This window comes from Notechis scutatus, chromosome 1, assembly GCF_049901735.1.
Source record: "Notechis scutatus isolate UNSWTSFEM ecotype Mainland chromosome 1, rNotScu1.2, whole genome shotgun sequence".
NCBI classification, from domain to species: domain Eukaryota; kingdom Metazoa; phylum Chordata; class Lepidosauria; order Squamata; family Elapidae; genus Notechis; species Notechis scutatus.
The window spans coordinates 157611354-157634061 of record NC_142009.1 but is presented as its reverse complement, the minus strand read 5'-3'; the positions used below and the strand labels follow the sequence as shown (position 1 = coordinate 157634061).

Sequence of the window (22708 nt, the reverse complement as noted above, 5' to 3'; positions counted from 1 at the left end):
GAACTAAACACTCTCACCAACGTACTAACAGCCAATGGATTTCAAAGAAAGAAGATCACCCACCTAATCCAAAAAGAAACCCCAACCAAAATCCAAGACAGAGAACAAGAGAACGGCAAAGCCCTCCTCCCATATATAAAAGGCACTACAGACAAAATCAGCAAGATCCTCCAAAAACACAACATTAAAACAGCATTCTGCACAAACAGAAAAATATCCACCATCCTAAGAAACCCTAAAGACAAAATCGAAGTTAGAAAACCAAGGAGTATATGAAATCCCTGCACTGCCTGCCTCACCACATACATTGGACAAACTAACAGAAGAATAAGTGCACGCGTTGAAGAACATAAGAACTCAATCAAAAAGAAGAACCAACCTCTTCCCTGGTCCAACACCTCAAAGCCACAGGACATGAGATTGACTTTAAAAATACCAGAACTATCGCCAAAACTGAACACCACAGCAGCAGAATAATCAGAGAAGCCATAGAGATAGAAAATGCCCACACAGCATGAATAAAAGAGATGACACCTCCCGCTTACCAGCCATTTGGAAACCCGCCTCATGAACAGACGAGTACCCAACATGATAAATGACACCAGACCCACACCCATGAGGGCCACACAAGATGCCACCACCACACTTCCACGTAAAAATCAGACTCACACCCACACAGAAGATGAGACACGACCACAGACCAGAAGCCGCACTGCAGCTGCATCACTACCCACTTCAAACTCCTCTGAACCATACATGAAGCGAACTGACCCCCACCATGAAGATGTGGCACCACCACGAACTCAAGCCAAACGAACACAGACCCAGACCCCAAACTCAAAGCCATATTAAAAACCCAAAATGCTACATCACAGCCACCCGCTCAGGACATCACATCAGAAAACTCAAGAAATTACACCTCAAGAACTCAAGAAGTCACAACACAGCAAATGACCCAGGATATCACAGCACAAGACCAAGGATACCACAGCAATAAATCTCACAAGGTCATCACACAACCCATTACCCAAGCTGTTACTACACAGGAGGCTAATCGAAAAGAGATCAAAACACAAACGACCCAGGAGATTACAAACACAAGACCCAGGATACCACAACAAAAGAACTCACAAGCCCATCACACAACCCATTACCCAAGCCGTTAAAACACAAGAGGCTAACGACCCAGGAGATGACAGCACAAGATCCAGGATATCTCTACAACAAAAGGCCATTACACAGCCCATTATACCAACATCAACTCCATCAACCAATCAAGAGGCTGCAGCACAGCCAACCAGCCCAGCACACCATCCCCCACCACTTGTATATATAGAGAGATGGCAGCTCCGGTCACACACTGCTTGCACTGGCACTAAGCCGAAAGCACCAGCCTGAAGATGGCGAGTGGGACCTCGCCAAACGTTGCTCAGATACTTTGAATCTTACGCGGGAGAAAACCCGAATAACCAAAGATCCATATATATATATATATATATATATATATATATATATATATATATATATATATATATATATATATATATATATATATATATATATATATATATAATATATATATATGTTGTTCGTCGGCTAAGCAACACCTAAAAACCGAACTACACACTCTCACTAATGTACTAACAGCCAATGGATTCCAAAGAAAGAAGATTACCCACCTAATCCAAAAAGAAACACCAACCAAAATCCAAGACAGAGAACAAGAGAATGGCAAAGCCCTCCTCCCATATATAAAAGGCACTACAGACAAAATCAGCAAGATCCTCCAAAAACACAACATTAAAACAGCATTCTGCACAAACAGAAAAATATCCACCATCCTAAGAAACCCTAAAGACACAATCAAGTTAGAAAACCAAGGGGTATACGAAATCCCTTGCACCACCTGCCCCAACACATGCATCGGACAAACTAACAGAAGAATAAGTGCACGCATTGAAGAACACAAGAACTCAACCAAAAAAGAAGAACCAACCTCTTCCCTGGTCCAACACCTCAAAGCCACAGGACATGAGATTGACTTTAAAAATACCAGAACTATCGCCAAAACCGAACACTTCAACAACAGAATAATCAGAGAAGCCATAGAGATAGAAAAACGCCCACACAGCATGAATAAACGAGATGATACCTCCCACCTACCAGCCATTTGGAAACCCACCCTCATTAACAAATGAGTACCTAACATGAAGAATGACACCAGACCCACACCCACGAGAGCCACACAAGATGCTACCACCACACTTCCACGTAGAAAGCAGACTCACACCCACACAGAAGATGAGACACGACCACGGACCAGAAGCCATACCGCAGCTGCATCACTACCCGCTTCAAACCCCACCGGCCCATACATGAAGCGAACTGACGCTCACCATGAAGATGTGGCATGACCACGAACGCGAAGCCAAACAACAAGATCACAGCTCACCAGCTCAAATCGCCCTGCAACTAAGACTAACCTGAGCACAACCAAGCCCCACCTGAACAAAACACACCCCCAGCCAATCAGAACACAGCCAACCCCCCAACCAATCAGAACACAGCCAAACCCCCAACCAATGAGAACACACCCTCACCCAATCAGAACACAGCCAAGCCCCCACCCAATCAAGTCACACCCCCACTAGCAGTTAAAAGGAAGAAGCAGCTGCAAGCTCACATTACTCTGAGAAGCACAAAGCCAAAGACACAAGCCTGAAGATGATGAATGAGACTTCATCAAAACGTCGCCTAGATACTTCCAATTTTACACGGGAGAAAACCCGATTAACCAAAGATCCATATACAAATACCTGCGAAAACCTCAGAAAACACACACACACACACACACATACACGTATGTATGTATGTATGTATGTATGTATGTATGTATATGTTTTCTTAAGTTTTCATAGGTACTTACATGTATGGCATTCAGCTTTGTTTGGGTATTTTCCCACGTCATTATAATTGTGCTTTTAAAGTTTCGGCAGAATCTCATCTGCCACCATCAGGCTTCTGTATTGTGTTCGTCACATACATACATATATACATTTGACAGCATATATATATATATTTTATATATAAAAGTTTTATTGATTTTAACAACAAATAAAAACACATAAAACATAAAAAAATAACATAAGAACATCATCATTCTTCATAAATTTACAGACAGTGTATCGGTTGGTTTATCACTCCTTTTTGTGCATCTATTTCATAGTCATCATAATAATTATGTTACATAATAACTCGTATTATCAATCAACAATTATATATCCTAATATCCTTATTAAACAATCATTTGACTATAATTTAACTAATTCATGCTTAAGCGAGATAACTATAATTTAGTTAATTTATAACAAATCGTAAAATCATACCAAATCTATCTTAATATAATATTCTAAAAATATTATCAAAACCAAATATATATATATATTCTATTATTATATTGTTTTATCTAACCATTGATAAAAAGATCCCAAACTTCATAGAATTGTTTATCTTCTTGTTCTCTAATTTCAAATGTCAATCTACTCATTTCAGCACATTCCAGTATTTTCTTAATAATTTCTTCCTCTAATGGTATTTTCTCACTCTTCCAATTTCTAGCAAATACAATCCTAGCCGCTGTTAACACATTTACAATCAAATACTTTAAGTTTTTATTAAATGTATCAGGTAAGATTCCCAATAGAAAAATCTCTGGTTTCAAATCTATATGTTTTTTTGTCATTTCTTCCAACCATATGCGAATTCTAGTCCAGTATTTCCTGGCCTCCTCACAAGTCCACCACATATGGTAATATGAGCCAGGGATCTGATGACATTTCCAACACTTTTCGGATTTATTCTTGAACATTCTTGCTATTCTTGTCGGGGAAAATGCCACCTGTAAAACATCTTATACAAATTTTCTTTATATGCTACTGACATTGTCATTTTATAATTTTGAGACCACAATTTTTGCCATTTTTCTAAATCAATCCCATATCCAAAGTTCTTCCCCCAAACAATCATTGTTTCTTTGACTTGTTCTTCCTCTAATTTAATTTCCAACAAATAACTATATAGTTTTTAATCATTTTTCATCAGCACCTGTCAAAATCCCATCTAAATCAGTCAATTTATCATAAAATCCTTCTGTTTTAGAATCTTTAAGATACCTTGAGTGTATTTGCGCATATGAAAACCAATTCATCTTTATATCTTGTTCTTCTAGCTTTTGCATCGTTTTAAGTTCACCCTTTTCATCCAGTATTTCCCCATATCTAACTGTTTGTTCCTTCTTATAAATTATGGGATAGGAAAAAGCTTCAATAGTTGATAACCAAACTGGAATTTTCAAATAACATTGTTTCTTAATTTTCTCCCAATTCAACCATAACGATTCCCGTATATAGTGCCTTCTGAAATAACCCTGCGATTTAGTTCCCTTATACCATAAAAAAGCATGCCAACCCAATAATAAATCATGTCCTTCCAATGCCAGTAATCTAGACTTTCTTAACGTTATCCATTCTTTAACCCACATTAAATTTGCAGCTTGATAATACAACTCCCAATTAGGAAGGCCAAATCCTCCTCTAATTCTAGCATCCTGTAAAAGTTTTAGTTTTATTCTCGCTTTCTTACCTTGCCATATATACTTCAACACCATTTTATTTAATTCATCAAAATAGTCTTTACCAAGCCTAATTGGTATTGTTTGAAACAAATATAAAATTCTGGGTAAAATATTCATTTTAATTGTTGAGATTCTACCTATCAAAGATAATTGTAGATTTTCCCATTTTTCAAGTCAGATGCTATCTGCTGTTTAAGTTTAATATAATTATTCTCTTTCAGTGTAGTACATCTTGACGTCAAAATTATCCCCAAGTATTTAACTTTATTCGTAACTTGAATTTTCAATAAGTCTGCCAACTCTTCTCTTTGCCTTAATAACATATTTTTTGTCAGAATCTTTGTTTTGTCTTTATTTATTTTCAAGCCAGCCATCTCACCATACGTCTCTATCTTTTCCAGTAGTTTTAAAGCTGTCTCTAGAGGGTCTTCCAGAATAAAGACCAAATCGTCCGCAAAGGCTTGCAATTTAAATTCCTCCTTTTTAACTTTCATTCCTTTTATATTTGTATCCTCTCTAATATTTCTATTTAATACTTCCAAAGTCAATACAAATAACAAAGGGGATAGTGGACATCCTTGTCTTGTGCCTTTTTAATATTGATAGAGTCTGTAAATTCTCCATCTATCATCACTTTTGCTGTTTGCTTATAATATATAGCTTCTATTGCTTGAATAAATTTTCTAGCAAAACCCATCTGTTCCAATAATAATAACATAAATCTCCAATTCACGTTATCAAATGCCTTTTGAGCATCTAAAAATATCAAAGCCATTTGCTTTTCAGGGTGTGCCTCATAATATTCCAAAGTGTCCAAAATTACTCTCATGTTGTCTTTAATTTGTCTCTTTGGTAGAAATCCATTCTGATCAGAATGAATAAAATTATTTAAGTATTTTTAAGCCTTTCTGCCAAAATTGAAGCAAATATTTTATAATCTGCATTCAATAAAGAAATAGGTCTATAATTCTTAATTTGTGATGGGTCAGTCCCTTCTTTTGGAATAAGCGTAATATAAGCTTCTGACCATGTTTTAGGTATTTTCTTATTTATCATAACTTCATTCATAATTTCTAACATTGAAATACTCAATGATTCTTGTAATGTTTTATAAAATTCTGCCGGGAAACCATCTGGTCCTGGTGCTTTCCCGTTATTCTGTCTATTAAGTGCTTCAGTTAATTCCATCATTGTTATAGGATTTTCCAACATTTTCCCAGTTTCATCAGATATCTTGGGTAGGTTGGCATTTTGTAAATACTGTTTAATTTTCCCTCATCAAAATCCTCCTGCTTATATAATTGCGCATAAAAATCTCGAATAATTCTCTTTTTCTCCTTATTACCATGACAGACTAGACCCTGTTCATCCATTAACTGTAGTATTCTCCTTGATTCTTTCTCTTTTCTCAGTTTGTATGCTAACCATCTACCTGGCCTGTTTGCATCCTCAAAATAGTTCTGTTTAGCACTTCTAATTTTTTGCGCCAATTCTTCTTTCTCTGTTTGATCCATTTTATGTTTAATTATATCCATTTTAAATTTAATATCTTTTTTCTGTGGCATTCTCTGTAATTCTTTTTCCAATTTTTTATAATCATCTTCTAAAGTTTTAATCATTTGCCTCTTTCTAATATTTTTTTTTCTTTGTGTATTCCATTATCAATCCTCTTGCATATGCCTTCATTGTGTCCCAAACATTCTGTATTGAAGTATCTTCTTTTCTGTTTTCATTAAAAAAGAAGGCCAGTTCTTTTTCCATCCACTGTGTAAAATCTTTTTCCTTTAAAATAGTATTATTTAATGTCCATCTAGATCTTCTTTTTTGTCCTTTCCATTTAATTGTCATTGGGTTATGATCTGCCCATGTACTTGTTTCAATATTTATTTCTTGAATATTAGATAATAATTCTGTTGACGTCCACATCATATCTATTCTGGACCATGATGAATGTCTATTCGAGTAGAAAGTATATTGTTGAGTTTTAGTATTTCTTTCTCTCCATATATCTTTTAGATTTAGTTCCTCTATCATTTCAAAAAGGATTTAGGGAGGATCTTCCTATTTTGTCGTGTTATTTTTGCTGTGTAGTCCAATTCATTGTCTACAATTCCATTAAAATCTCCCATTATAAATATATTAGCGTAGTCCAATTCAATTATTTTCATATGTAATTTTTTATAGAATCTTTTTGTTTATCATTCGGAGCATAGATTGCAACCAAAAGTATCTTTGTATTGTTATCCACTATTTCAACCATTAGTACTCTTCCATCTTCATCAGTATAAATCAATTTTGCTGAAATGGTTTCTTTAATATACAATACCACTCCTCTTTTCTTACACTGGGCCAAAGAAGTAAAAATTTTCCCTATTTTTGGTCGCACCAATAATTGTTGATGTTGTTTTTTAATGTGTACTTCTTGTAAGCAAATTATATCAAATTTTAATTTCTCTATTTTATGAAAAGTTTTCCTTCTTTTAGTAGCTGAATTCAGTCCATTTATATTCAAAGAAATCAATTTTTTTTCCTCCATAGTTATGATTTATATTTAGGTCTAACGGCTCTCGTTGATCTTACTTCACATTGTTCTTTAGTCTCCACTTGTCCACCTACTGCACCTTCTTCTTTTCCCATCTCTATTTGGTCCTCTTGAAATTCAGTTAAGGTAGTCTCTTCTTCTATCTCTGTTTCTCTTCTTTTAAAAAATTCCTTATAAAACGATTCTGCTTCATCAATTGAGCCAATTCTGTATCTCTGTTCTTTCCAGGTAACCATTAATCCTTCTGGAATCAACCATCTGTAATTCACCTCCTTTTCCAATAATACTTTAGTTAGGAAACGATATTCTCTCCTCATCTCTCTAATTTTTCTGGGTACTTGTTTTAAAACCCCAATCTCTTTATCTCCATATTTCAATGTCTTCTCTCTTGCCGCTTGTAATATCTGTGTTCTGATAGATTTTTTAGTAAATCTAACATGAACTTCTCTTGGTAACTTATTCCTCGATGCATATCTTGTAAAAACTCGGTATATCTCATCTATTCCATCCATCATTTTTTCCTCTGTTATTTCCAAAGCTCCAGCCAAGATTTCTATCATTACTGCAGCAAGATCTTGTCCTTTTTCTTCCTCTATATTTTGAAATCTGAGGTAATATTCTGATCTATCCATCTCCCACTTCACCATCTCATTCTTGTTTTGTTCAAGCGTTGTCACTCTGTCATCAATATTTCCAATTTTCTCATCTCTTTGATTGTCTTTCTCTTCCATTTTTTGCAGTCTCTCATCATACTTCGCCATCATCTGTTGGATATTTTCAATTTTTTGTTCAATACTCCCCATCCTTTGTTCAATACTCATTTTAAGTTCTTGAATTCCTTGCATAACCGTCGTTAGATCCGTTTGTCCTTTATCTTGCTTCGCCATTGTTGAAAGTCGTCCTCCAGTTGATGGGGAGGCAGGAGCAGAAGTTGATGCGCCAGAAGGTAGAACTTTCTTACTCATTTGAATAACTCAGAATCTTCCCACTCTTTTAATCCAGTTGGCAGTGTAACAATTATAATCCAATTAGGGAAAGGAAAAACGTAAAAAAGAAAAATCAGTAAAAAAAAAACAAAAAACCCAAAATTTAAAAAGGAAAAAAGTTTCAAGGAAAAAAGAAAAATTTCTTTCTTCAGGTTCTTCTAGACCTTAATCCTCAGTTGCAATAGTCAAAAGGAGAATAAAACCCAATAATATTAAAAAAATAACAATAATAATAAAAGGAAAAGAAAAGAAAAATTCTTCAGGTTCTTCACACCTTAATCCAATTGCGAAATCTCAAGAAAAAAAAACATGGCCACAAAAAAAGAGTATATACATACAAAGGTAAAAAAAAGCAAAAGTCCCCCCCCCAAAAAAGAAAAGGAAAAGGAAAAAAGAAACAATATTCTGAGGCTTTCCCTTTAGAGAAAAAAAAAGTGAAAAATAATAATAATAGTAATAAGCAAAAGTGTACAAATATTACAAAATACTATAGGGTTAAGGAGGAGGGATAAAAGCTAACAACAAGTAAAGCAAAAATCACACTGCATTTTATTTAAACATCCAAGGCTCTTATTATGGCTTCTCCACAAGTTTCAAAGCCAAGCTTCAAACATTCAGTTGATTGTAGAAATCCCAAAGAGACACCTGTGAAAACATTCTCCAGAGTTCCTCTCTCTATCTTATCAACTCAGTGTCCTTGGGAGAGAGTTTCTCACAGTTCTCTCAACTTCAAGTAAAGTATTTTCAAGCCTCTAGTTGGCAGTGTTGCAGAGTTACAAAGTTTCTCAACTCCACTCCCCCTTCTTCCTCCCCCAAAAAAACCAATAGAAAAGAAAATATGTATATATATGTGTGTATATTTAAAAAAAGAAAAAATTACTAAAGGAAGCCTCTATTAAAAATATAAACAGTCAAAAAGGAAAGGTAATTATAGAAAAAAAACAAAAAACCAGTCTGGTTACAATTACTAATCACAATAGAAGTTCGCTAGAAAAAAAAAAGTAAAAAGCCAAGCCTCATTTTGACATCTCCTAAAAAATCGCCACTAAGTCCATCTTATCAAATTCTGTCAAAAATCTTACAGATTCCTTCTTCTTCTAGGGTGTCCTTATCCCAAATAAAAAAAATAAATCTCACCAGCCGATACACTTTCTCTTTCTTTCTTCTCTTCCTTTCGGAGCTGTCCCTGCTTCAGCAGCTTAATGGCTGCCTCTCCGCCAATGGTAAAGGGGCTTCTTCTGGATCCACCAGGGACTTGCGGTGTCCCTGTGATCAACAGAACGTGCCCCTTACTATCACCGTCTCTACGGGACGGTTTAGGTCCGTTGGGACCGACCAGGAGCGAGATATCAGCTGTAACCGGAGCCCCGAAATTACAGCTGTAAGCGGCGACGTGACTCCGCCTTCTCACATTTGACAGCATATATTAAGCAATGGTTAATTTTTTTTTTCTTTATCTTTATCATTGATGTGATCTGCCTTGTTACAATAACTCCTTCGTTCTTTTAATGTTTTAATTTCTCTATATAGTTTATGATTAAATGCACATCTTCTGTCATTTCCATAACTTATCCAAATATCAAATATTACCTTTTCTTTAACCACTCATACCAAATGTTCCATATTTCATAATAGTCACTATCTTGTTTATTTTTTAACAGTTTGGTAAGGCTATCCATCTCAGCGCATTCATGTATTTTTTTAATTACCATATCCTCTGAAGGAATGGAAGATAGTTTCCAGTTTTGTGCATAGGTTATTCTGGCCGCAGTTATGATGTACAAAATTAAATATTGATATTTTTTCTCCATGTTTGAATCTATCATAATTAGCAGAAATGTTTCGGGTTCAAGTTTTAAATTTTGTTTTGTTATATTTAAAAACCAATTTCTAATATTTCTCCAAAATTTCTGAGCACATGGGCAAGTCCACCACATGTGAAAATATGTTCCTTGTGCGTAGTTACATTTCCAACAGTTGGGTGGTAGGTTGGGGAACATCTTAGCCAGTCTCGCGGGAGGTAGGTGCCAGCATTGAACCATTTTATATGTTTTCTTTATACGAGACTGACATGGTTAATTTGTAATTTGTTTGCCAAATGTGTTCCCACTTATCTAATTCAATACTATGACCCATATTTTTAGCCCAAACTATCAAAGATTCTGTGACTGTTTCTTCTTTTAATTTGTAGTCCAAAAGATATTTATATGTTTTACTAATTGTTTTCTTTTCTTCTCCTAGCCATATTTTATCTAATTCTTGTAGGGTTATATTAAAGCCAAATTGTTCTCTATCTTTTTTATAATGGGTTTGTATTTGTGCAAAGGGCCACCACACTATCTCCTTTCCTTTACTCCTATTTAATTGACACTATGTTAAACCATCCCAGTTGTGTTTGGGGAACTTCCTTCTTATTTTTCTAACTGGGCTTATGGAGCTTCTAGTGCTGAATTAGCACTTGCCAGAAGTTGGATGAAATTGTAGATAACTGCAGATGGATTCTTGCTCCAGCTCACAATTCTTAGGAGAACTTGTTTTTCTGGCTATTCATTATTCTGACTGAAGTGTCTGTACACAGATTTGATTTTCTTGTTTATCATCCATTCACCCAGTACTTAAGTACTTAATCCCAAAGCAATCGAACAATTTTATGTCATCTTGCAAAAACAACATAAAAATACAAGCCTACAACCATGAGAAACAAATGAATAAAATATAACAATAATGATAAGTATAACAGATCAAAATGAGAGGGAAAGAAAAATATTAAAATGGTATCAGATATTAACTTTTTAAAAAGCTGTCTGAAATCATTTGGTTGTTAATGTTTTTCTAAAAACTGGAGCTATAGAGAGAGCTAATCAGATCTCCATTAGGAAGTTGTTCCAAAGTGGTGTTGGCTGCCACAAAAAATGTTAATTCTCTCAATGTCAGTCATCCAGGTCCAGTTCCCGCTTGAAAAAGCACTTTTGGTTCAGGCTCTTAAACCTCTCAGAAATGTAGGACCATAAATAGCTTTGGAAATAATGATATCCCTTTATTCCCCTTTGGTCAGACCCCCATCTCAAGAGTCCTGGATACCTCATTTCAAGAAGGATTTAAAGAAACTGGAACTGTCTCAGAAAAGAGTAATAAGAATGAGAATTTGAAACCTTGAGTAAATGTCAATTTACAAATGACAGATTCAAAGTGGAACATCCTCTTGGGTTGTTTTTTGGATTACTAAATATATTCTTCACATAATGGTAGAATCAAGAAACACCTATTATTATTTTTTTGTTGTGACAGAGTTTGATAAAATATACAGGTATAAAAGATATAGGCCAATGACAGTTGCAGAAACTGAAGTTTTATGGATCCTAAGCAGTCCTTGATATTTGATGGAATTCAAAAATTCGTTGTAACCTATTACAAAGGGTACAGACGCCTATATATTACAGACAGTGTGGGTAAATACTCTCATAAAATATACATAAATCACAGGCAAACATAGTCATACAAATGCTTGCAAATGCACATGATCTATAACATTAAAATGTTAAATGCTCCTGAGCCAGAAGAGAAGAAAGAAGGGGGAAGGATGGAAAAACTAATAAACAATGCTATAGATAAGATCCAAAGAAGATCCTTCTATAGCTAGAGTACTTTAGGATAAAATGATTACTTCACGTACAGAAAATTCAGAAATACTTTTGTTCAGGCCTGAAGAAAAGTGATGTCATTCGTGGTGACTTTATAGATATGTCTGTGTAGTTATCTTACTAATAATGTGAAAATGAGTTGCAATTGCTTTATTCCTATCTGGACATGGTCTTTATATATTAGGAAGATTTCTGCAACTTGGTCAGATTCTGGCATAGTTTCTAGAAAATACTGCTGAAAATGAATTTTTCACATGACATTTATTGCTTGATAAATCATTCTATTTTGTTATGTCACTCGTTTGAGAGACGGTTAGCTCTTTGTACAAAACATTTAGTCATTATTGAAGTCTTTCATGTTTGTACATCAGCTACAGTGTTTTCATATCTTAAATATCATATTCAAAGTTTAATTATTCCCATTATCAGTTTTCATTGTACTTATTTTCAAAAAACACATAAAAGTATTGGTTATACTGCATTCATGTAAAGTTTCTAAGCCACTTTCTTCCACATTGAGAAGGCAAAGTTGGTTTTTATCTGTGTAGAACAGCAATGGTATTCAGCAGGTTCTGACCAGTTCTGGAGAACCAGTAGCAGAAATTTTGAGTAGTTCGGAGAACCGGCAAATACCACCTCTGACTGGAGATTTTACAGTATCCTTCCCCTGCCAGGCCCACCAAGCCACGCCCACAAAACCAGTAGTAAAAAAGTTTGAATTCCACCACAGGTGTAGAACTTAACAATAGAAAATAAAGTCACATTTCCATTCACTTGCACAAACTTGTTGCTGAATCCCAGCTTCACCTAGCATTCATATATTGGACAGCCTATTGAAACAAACTCTAAACACAGATAAATGATTAATTTTTATCTTTTTCATTACATTTCTGGGAGTAATGATTGACAGATTCAGCCTGTATGGAATTATTGCAATTTCACAGAAGTTAAATTGAGATACAGAGAAACTGAGATTTGAATTAGGTTTCAAACGCAAATGAAGACTATAGGAGAAATGTGCCCCGTATTTATTTGCATGAACAATTGTGTGCATTGAAAACAAAGTATCTTGTGACTTGAATTGGCACATAATTTCTGGATTCCGCTATCATTCATTTTAAAATATTTCTTATCTTAAAAATTGCATACAAAAAGTGTGTTCTGGTTACAGAAACATTTATAATTGTGGAAACCATAGATAAAATATATTTGTTTGGGAAATTTGCCTGCTTAAACAAATTTATATTTACTGAAAGAAGTGCTGTTTAATACTTGTTTGCATGGTATTTAGTTAAAATCAGACTCCATAGCTACTTTTTTCCAAGATACAGATTCACAGCAAGGTCTTATTGTGATGTTTGTGGACAGCAGGAAAATAAACATATAATTCTGTATATGGTTTACTGAATTATTTGTCTCACTTTCTAATGGTGGAATATATCTGATGGCTTGCCCAGGGCAACCAAACTACAATGTGTACCCAGTGCCCCATTAATTATGTCACTATTTTTATTTTTACTGTGTACCTGCATTTATATTTGCATTAGAAATATATGACTGGCAAATCTGGCTATGTGGAAATAACATATGACATTTATTTTATGTTGATAAAATACCTTTTAGAGAAACTTGATGATATCTTTTTGTTTTAGTCAAAAACAGTTGTGTGGTTCTTTACAAGTATGTATTTTGAAATCTATCAAAAAACTACAGTACTGAAGAAATTAGTTGCAGGAAACATTTGTGCCAACCTGAAGGAGAATTCATTAATGTTAATGTATTTCATTCAGTTTTAAAGATAGAACTTTAAATAGGTGACAGAAGTGGTTGGAAGACAGCAAAACTCTCCATGCCTTTAAGTATCACATCTATTTTTAAGGAACATTTTTAAAACATTTGCTTTGTTCGCCATGTTCTAAATAAAGGACATGAGTTGTGTGGGGTGCTTTTTTCTTAAGTAGATGACTCCCATGGCATATTTTTCTTTTCAAATGTGAAATGAGGTGGAAAATCCTCATTTCACACAGGAAGGACAAATATTGATACAAAGTTAATATTTGTCAGAAACCCTGCAAGCAACTTGAGTGTTTTTTTAAAAAGTAAATTAAATAAAATAACAACTTTGATGTGAAGATGTGTTTTCAAAAAAAATTGCAAAGAGGAGAGTGCACTATCTTAGATAGAAAAAAAGAAATGAAGTTAGGAGACATATTGTTGCTTGTCTCTTCTTAGATGCAGGGCAGATTTCTGTGTCACCCAGTATGTGCAAATATCCTGCCATGAAGTTCAGGGTTTTGTGAGTGAATAAACAAAAATAGATGCTATTTTTTAAAATAAATCAATAAACCATATACATATTAAGTCTTCTGTCACATCTTCATAGACGTAGAATAACAGATTTAAAATATTCACTTTTCTGATCTTATGCATTAACTTAGGTTTAAAAATATTTCCCATCTCTTTGATCCTGGGTGTTCACCTTCATTTTGGTTTTCCTTACTTTTCATGGCACATGTGTACATCAGTGGGTATGTGAATGCCAGTTTTACCAAACCATCCTCCTCCTCCTCCTCCTCCTCCTCCTCCTCCTCCTCCTCCTCCTTCTTCTTGTCACACAGAAACATAACCAGTTTGATTTAATTTTGATCATTTAGAAAGAAGCTTCTGGAATTTATCAGTGTGGTTCTTCATCCTCAATGTAAATAGCTTGTGTCACCTCAATCCTCAGTGGTGAATCAGTATTTATTAAGGCCTGTCCACTCTGGCCTTTTTCTCCAAGGAGAGCCTCAGGCAAATTAGATGCTGCCCCTGACACCCTGTGTCACTTATCTATTTGTGTTGATGATGAGAGTCAGCTGCACACAGGCCTCCCTTTCCTATTCCCTTCCCAGCCCCACTTACGAGCACCCCTGCTTGGATTTTCATGAGGAAATAATCAGATTAGGCCTTCAGCGATGAGTTCATATGGAGTTCTCTTTTCTCCGATGTGCTACTAACTGAATAAACGTGTTTTGTGGCAAATTGTAAATGACATTATGATTACCAAGGCCAGCATGGGTTTCATTTGAAAAGTGATCAAAATTGCTGGCCGCAAATATTGTGACTGGCAGATAAGGCTGTTTAGAAGGAGGAGGGACTGGGGGCAATGCAAGAGAAAGGAACATATCCAGATTCTAGCAACCTGCTTACAAAAGGAGCAATGGAGATCCCAGCCATTTCACAGAAAGGCTGGCTCAGAAGTGGAACGTGCAAGAGACAGGTCACATGGGTGGTTGTGAAACATGGATGTGAGTGGTTGGCTCAGCTGTTTGCAGGGATCAGGTAACAACAATTAACTTGCATAGTTCAAGAAGACTTCCAGGTTTTTTCAGTTCCTTCCTGACAAGAACCTCTCAAACTAAAAGTGCCATCGTAATTTTAGGGTGCTAGGGAAAAAAATTTAATACATGCTAATTGATTTTCACAGGTCCAGCCTTTTATAATTTGGTAAGTGCTGCCAGCTGTATTTTCTCTTTTTTGAGAGCTATTTTTTTAATTTGATTTAGTTCTGTACTATGTACACCTGAATGGAGCACCCATGACTGTGCAGAAATGTTTATGGCAATATATATTGCGTAGGGTTCAGATCAAATGGATTCAAAATGACAGGCAAAACACTTCTTTACATAAAAATGCCTCTGCCCCCAATTCAGGATATGGTAGAATATGAAATTGCAAAGCTGCAGAATTGGATGTAAACATGAGCTGTTGAAAATGGCAACAGCACAGCAATAGCAACTGAAGTATTTTGGCCAGCAGCATTCAGACCCGTTAGGTGTTGCTTTGCTACCTGGGTATAAATAAGGAAACCTGAAGAAGGGAATCAGTCCTGGGAACCTTGTTGCCTCATTGACCTAGGGCCATAATGGAGACCCAAATGGTCTCTTCCACAGCCAGATGAATGACCAGTGAATTGCAAGGAATGGTATAAAACTAACTCAATAATTTCAGCAGAAATCAATTGCCAAAGTGAGTGATGGACATTCTGATCTTTAAATCTAATTAAAAATTTTTCCATACTTGAGATCCATTCAGTACACTTTCTCTGACTCAACCAATATATAATCAGTTTTCTTTCTGACGTTTGTGTATATCTGAGTGATTTTCTGAAGAGCAAAAAAATTGCATCTTTGCACCTTTTGCCTGGCATAAAGCCATACTGAACTTCCCAAATGTTGCTAATTGGCATTTCTAGTTCCATTTCAATCAGAATTCTGTGAAACATCATGTACTTTTTCACTTACTGTGGATACTTTTCTTTTTATGTAGAGGAACAATAACAGCCTTTTTTCAATCATCATATCTAATTCTTACCACATATGTTAAACAAGTGGCATGGCTAAGCAAATCACATTCATAAGTTAACTTTTCTCCAGTTTATATTTTTTTTCTAATATTCTCACAGCACTTATGACTTTCTTTTCAGCTTTTTAAAGTATATTTTTCTCATCCTCATTTTTTTGCAATAATAATTCTCTTTTCTCACCCATAGCCTCTTTCACTTCATCATTCCACCAGGTGCCACTTCCTTACTTCCCATTAGGAATGCTTCACTGGCACTAAGTAATAAGCAGCTTCAATGTTCTCTTTCTGTTTCAAGCAGCTTCTATGTTCTCTTTCCATGCATCCATTTTCTAGTCATTCTGATGTGAGGTCACTTTTATAATTTAATACATTTTCTTACAAGGTATATATTTTTCTTTTTGGTTCATTGTAGTTCTCTTTACTTCTTTTTTCTTAAATATTTATTTTTTCTAAGATCTACTCTTGACAATACTAGTAAATTATCTGCTTCACATTCACTCTTATATCATTGCTAATTTAATCATAATCTTTAATCATAAGTGATCAGATCTCACATTTGTATATTTATATTCATACCTCTTCTTTGTGTGCATTCAGAATGTGTCAACTGTGTTTTTGAAACAATCATTTTCTAAGCAGATTATTCCAATCATTCCTGGCTCTCCAAATAGTGTTTCACTTTTTCAGCATTCTTTTATCTCATTTCTATCTATTTATTCATGCCACTCAGTAGAACAATTTTCCCAGATTGCATACTTTATGTTTTTATTGGTTTTAAAGCTTTTACATTATTATTTTTTTCATATTAAATCATAGCAAGTCATTTCTGTTCAATCTACTATTTTGTAAACACAACAAACAAGCAATTGTGTAATTCAGAATCTATGTATTACTAATGTCCTATTGTTTGTAACCTTCAATTGGGCAAAACAACGCATCATAGGCAACATTTCTTGAACCAACATACCCTAGGGTAACTTACAGAAAGCATCCAATCTCCAGCTTACAGAAAGGTAACTTACAGAAAGCATCCAAACTCATGACTTCCCTGGGTTTGAAGTTGTGGCTGCTCCACTGCTGCCATACGTCCATGCTGCCATGGTTACCCACATCATGTGATTGTAATTTCCAATGCTCCTTGCCAACTTTTTTCAAAGAAAGTCAATGGGGAAGGTGGCAGGAGTCATTCCTGCTCCCACCACTTTTTTGTCTATGATTATTCTGTTTCTCTGTTTAGGTAAGGAAAGATCTCTGAAACAATGATCCAAAAGGACACAGGTTGCCTAGTGTTCCACTGTTTTTCTCTCAACTCATATCTGATTCTTCTATTTTCATCATTCAAAAGAATGAAGCATGTAACCATCACCAATTTATAGATTTCTATATGTTCAACACAGCAACCTATAGATTTCTATATGTTCAACATAGCAACTTAGCTGGTACCAATTCATATTTCATGACACAGTTTAGTCCTTTCACTTGTAATTAAGCTGACAGCTTCACTTTCTTGTGTATATTCAGCGATTCTTGATGTTGTAAGCCACCTGGAATCACCTGTGGGTGGGTTGGGTAGCCATATAAATTTCTTCAATAAATAATTTCTGTTTCTTTCATTTGCTTTGCTAATGTATCTTTATCATTTCCTTAACTTACATTCCAAATCACAATCTGCAGATGTCAATTACTTTTCTCCAAATGTATACATGGTGTCCATCATGGTCAGTTTTGGTTTTCATATAATGTTTTTAGTCACCCAGAATAGAGTAAAATGAAGTTGCCAGCACTGGTTGTATTTGGCCACATGTAGCATTTCCCATTATTGAAAGGACAGTACAATGCTGTTTTGGCATATTTGGAGCAGTGATGCTACAAGCCCAACCAAATTCCAATTTTATTTCAAGAATGGCCATGCTATTTTTTGCAAGGTAGAATATCGAATCTACCTTTCAAGTAGAGGCTAACTTGAAAGGCAACAGGTTGATGTCTTCATCTGATCAACTAGCAGATATGTTCAGCATATGAACATACTCTTAGCATGGTTTGAAGCAAAACATCTTAAAAAACTATGCTTTATGAAGTATTTTCTGTATTTAAAGTTATGTATTGAAATGGAAGAATGAAGAATCTAGAGAAAGTCTGGGTTAATTTCTTTCACAATAACAATATCTAACAAGGGTTCTTCTGGGAAATGTAGTATGTTCTGTGCTCTAAGCCACAATTTACTGTTGTAACTGAAGCACACTAGCTCTTTTTAATGGTAACTTTTAAATATTTTAGAACTATCCTTAAGAATGTCTTCTTTTTTTCCTCTGGGATGAGGAAAATCAGTTTCAGTCTGTGCTCCAAACACAGTCTCTTCATCAAACCATATTTTAGTTTCTGCTCCATTCAGAATCATTTACTCATTTATTTTCATCATTAAATATAACATTCAAACCCCACTTTCTGCATGAATATCAGCTAACAATGCTGGAGGTTTTGCGTAAGCTGCATAAATGTGCAAATGTGATTTGTGTTTGTTTTAGTTTATGCTGATCAGAACATAGTTATGCTTCAGCTTTTGCATGTCTTTGAATTTTGGGAGTCATAGCTTCAACAAAACTATAGCATTCTGTGAATACAGATTCTTTTTTGCATGTGAAAATATGTATATTAAAATACAAGGTATATTTTAGGATAACATGCAAGTGCTGTGGAGAAAAAATACACTTTTGGTATCATTGTTTGTTTTAAAAATATTGATGCAGAAATAGATGGAATAAATTCACATCAAAATGTCTCAGATTTGAAGTTCTCCCAACGAATAGGATATATTTGGCAAAGTTATATAAATTTCTTCTAGTCTGATCACATTAATAATCCAACTGACTGCATATATCACAAGTTAGAATAAACGGCAACTTTTTAAAAACAAAAATGCCTTTATGCTATTTTTTTCATTAGAAATAGATAAATGAATATCTGTTGTTTTTCCTTTCCCCACCAATCTCTAGAATTTCTAACACATTTGATGGAAACTGAAATTATGTACAATTGCTTTTCAAACACTGTGTTGAGAAAAATGTTTGGTTCTGGAAGACTGGTGACTAAATTTATAAGAATCGTTTAATCTGTACTGATAACCCTTTTTAAAAAAAACTATTATTTAACAGGCATTTACAGGGAAGAAGGAAAATGCATTCTCAAGCCTTCATCCAATGTTTACTTCTGTAAGGAAACTGATCATGCAATGGTGATTTTGGAAAATATGGACACCAATTTAGATCACAAGAACCTCTCTCCACCTTTATTGATAGTTAGTACCTTTGTGGACACTTTCAGTGAAGCCACATCAGAGGGATCTTTCTGCTCCAAAGAACTCCCTGTGATATTTTACTCTATACTGCCATCAAACAGCCTTTCAAAGATTTGCTTTGCTGGACCAGTTCCTTGGTCATTAAGACTCTACTTTAATGGTGGTCATGACATTGTCAGAATGCTTTTAGCTATCTCCTATGATGAACCAAGAAGCTTTCATGTTTTTGTGAAAGAGAACGTTATCCAACCAGTCTTATTTTTTTTCAGCCTTTTTTGGGAAAATGCCACAACAGGAACTAATTACTTCAATTTTCAGGAGAATCTTCTGTATGTTGCTGTTCACTCGGATGAACCTATAGAAATATATACACATAGTGCTCTTCATATTGCTTTCACCATATCCGAGAATACTGGAGAGAAAGCTCAGGCAATGCTTATTCAACAGTTGGCAAGTTTTTTACAAATTGGGCAGGATGAAATTAGAGCAGTCTCCAGTACTTCAGGAAATGAAAACACATTAAGGATGATTGCAGACAATAGTATGAAGAGGAAATATCAGTGCCCTCCAGAGAGGTCATGCATTTTCACTCATCATAGCACCAGCCAACAGGGGGGCTTGCATCCATCCCATGTAATGCATAGCTTGAGAGTGCTCATCCTTGAAATCAGTGATCCATTACACGTCTTGAAATATAAACTTGACTCCTCGTATTCAAGTGTCAGATTCAACAGTTTGGCCAGTATACTTATTGATGCCCAACAAATTGGGAGACTTCAGCATATTCTCAGATTGCCAGTTGATTCTCTGGTGATGATGGTTTCCTCAGCTTCAGTTCCAGCAACAGAAAGTTCTAGGTAAGTGTGCTGATTGTTAAATACTTACATTTTTAATGTGTTAAATAATATTATAATACTATTAAAAACAAGCAGAGGATTGTTGTCCTTGCAGAAGCCCTCAGATGGCTTCAGAAGAGAATTTATTTGTGAATGTAAGAATATATAAGACAATTTACATCATGTTCTTGTGTTTCAAAGTTTGTTAGTTTGGGTTTAGTTTTTTTGTTATATATTCATGTTAAGTTTCCATATTGTTCCCCTCCCCCAGAACCTAGAAAGAATGTAGAGTTACTTCTGAATAGTTTGTTGTATTGTTCCTCACTTATAGACAGAAGCTTGCCAATTAATTACATAAGTATAGATATACTCTGGAAATCCCTAGGGAGGAGCTATTTTAACCCTCTTTCTCCCTACCAAACTCTCCATTCTTTGCTTCCTCTTTACCCTTTGGAATGGAACCCCTTCTTCTTGGGAATCCAGACTACATTCCACTGCATATACTTTCACTTCAAATTAGCAGCTGACACAATGGAATAATATTACAATGTATTACCCCAAATACTGGATGAAAAAAGGCAGTAATTTTTAATAAAAGCAGATTAAAACAAAATCAAAAGTAAATGTAAATATTTTTATTGGCTACTCAGGTATAGTTCTGTTGTAATGGGGTGGGAATTCAACATATATTACTAAAAAGGCTCTTTCTGAGTTGCCACCTGTTTTATTTCATTCATGTCAGGTTGTCTATATCCATCCATCCATCCATCCATCTATCTATCTATCTATCTATCTATCTATCTATCTATCTATCTATCTATCTATCTATCTATCTATCTATCTATCTATCTATCTATCTATCTATCATCTAATCCAGGGGTAGGGAAACTTGGCTCTTCTATCACTTATGGACTTCAACTCCCAGAATTCTGAGTGAGCCATAAAGATTCCCATCCCTGGCCTACTGGTTTTTCAGTTGGGGGAATCAATTTTTGACTTGAATGGGATTGTTTAATATACCAGTGTAGGACATATTACATTTGTATATTAAACAGTCCCATTCAAGTTAAAAATTGATTTCCCCCCAACTGAAAAACCAGTAGGCCAGGGATGGGGAACCTTGTATGGCTCACTCAGGAATTCTGGAAGTTGAAGTCATAAGTGATAGAAGAGCCAAATTTCCCTACCCCTGATCTAATCTATCTATATCTATCTTTCTCTATATATCCCACCTTTATTATTTTACATTTTAAAATTTATTTTATTTGTCATTCAACATATTCCTTGCCCACCTCTTTGTAGTAGACTGGATATGATCACCCATTCTATAGAAGTTCCCTACAAGGATTCAGTAACACATTCAGACCCATGTGGTCAACTATTATTGTTGGCCAACTGTTTACTAATGATACTACTAAAGACAGGTCCTGGGACAAAGTTTTTGACACAGTAGTATGATGAAGTACAAAAAAGCAATCTGCCCATTTTGATATTTGCTCAGAATTTCACACTTCAGCAATAGGTATAGTAGGTTAAAGGTTCTGCACTGTGGAGATTGCTGTCTAGCATCACAAACATCATTTCAGAGCAATCTAATTATGACAAAAGAATTTAGACAAAACACCCCTTATGCAATGATACATTTATTGATAAAAGATAAGTAGTTCAAAAGGAAGAAATTAATGTACATTATAACAATGGCTTCTTGGATGGTTGTGACATCTCTATGGCAGCCATGATGGAGTTCAATTGAGAAATGGAGATGGTGGTTGCAGCTTGTTACATTCTTTGAGCAAAAGTCTTTTTCTTAAAAGTCCCACAAGTATCACCATTAAAATAGTTGGAGCAATTAATTAACTGGGTATGTTATAGACAAACTGCTTAATCTTTTTTGAACTAAATTAGGAATCATTGGATTATTTTTATGCACTACCTGATACTTCTTTATTTACAATGTTTTTAATCTATTCAATAACCATACTTTTCTGGTTGGATTACAGTATGTCTAAAAACATTAAATGTTAATGTAAGAGAGTTACATTGTGGGATAATAAAATGCAATTAATAAATAATAGAAGAGGACCGGTTTGATGTAATGATGAAAGGCACTGGAGTAGAAGTTGGGAAACGATGATTTCTAGTCCTGCTTTAGTCATAAAAGTCACTTTGGGCCGGTCACTTTCACTCATTCTTAGGAAAGTGTCGTTTCTTCAGTCACAAAATTGCATGATGCTGTTCTTCCAGTTACCAGGTATCAGGGTTGACTCCATGGACCATATACTAGAAAGTCAGTTTGATCTGGTGGCAGATGAAAGCCAGGTCACCTTGAGTGAATCACTCCTGCTCAGCCCAAGGAAGAGGCAATGACAACCATTTCTGAAAATACTGCCCCGACTCAAAGATTTAAAAAAACTTATACAACATTTGAATT

At 35.1% G+C, this 22708-nt stretch overlaps 1 protein-coding gene across 1 annotated transcript in view; it reads left to right on the top strand.

The window, feature by feature from the left end:
* Positions 1-22708, top strand: part of PKHD1 (PKHD1 ciliary IPT domain containing fibrocystin/polyductin) — a 282605-nt gene that overhangs the window by 235046 nt on the left and 24851 nt on the right. The window contains exon 54 of the mRNA XM_087952900.1: positions 19299-20298. Coding sequence (XP_087809026.1) covers positions 19299-20298 — 1000 coding nt within the window. The remainder of the gene's footprint in view (positions 1-19298; positions 20299-22708) is intronic.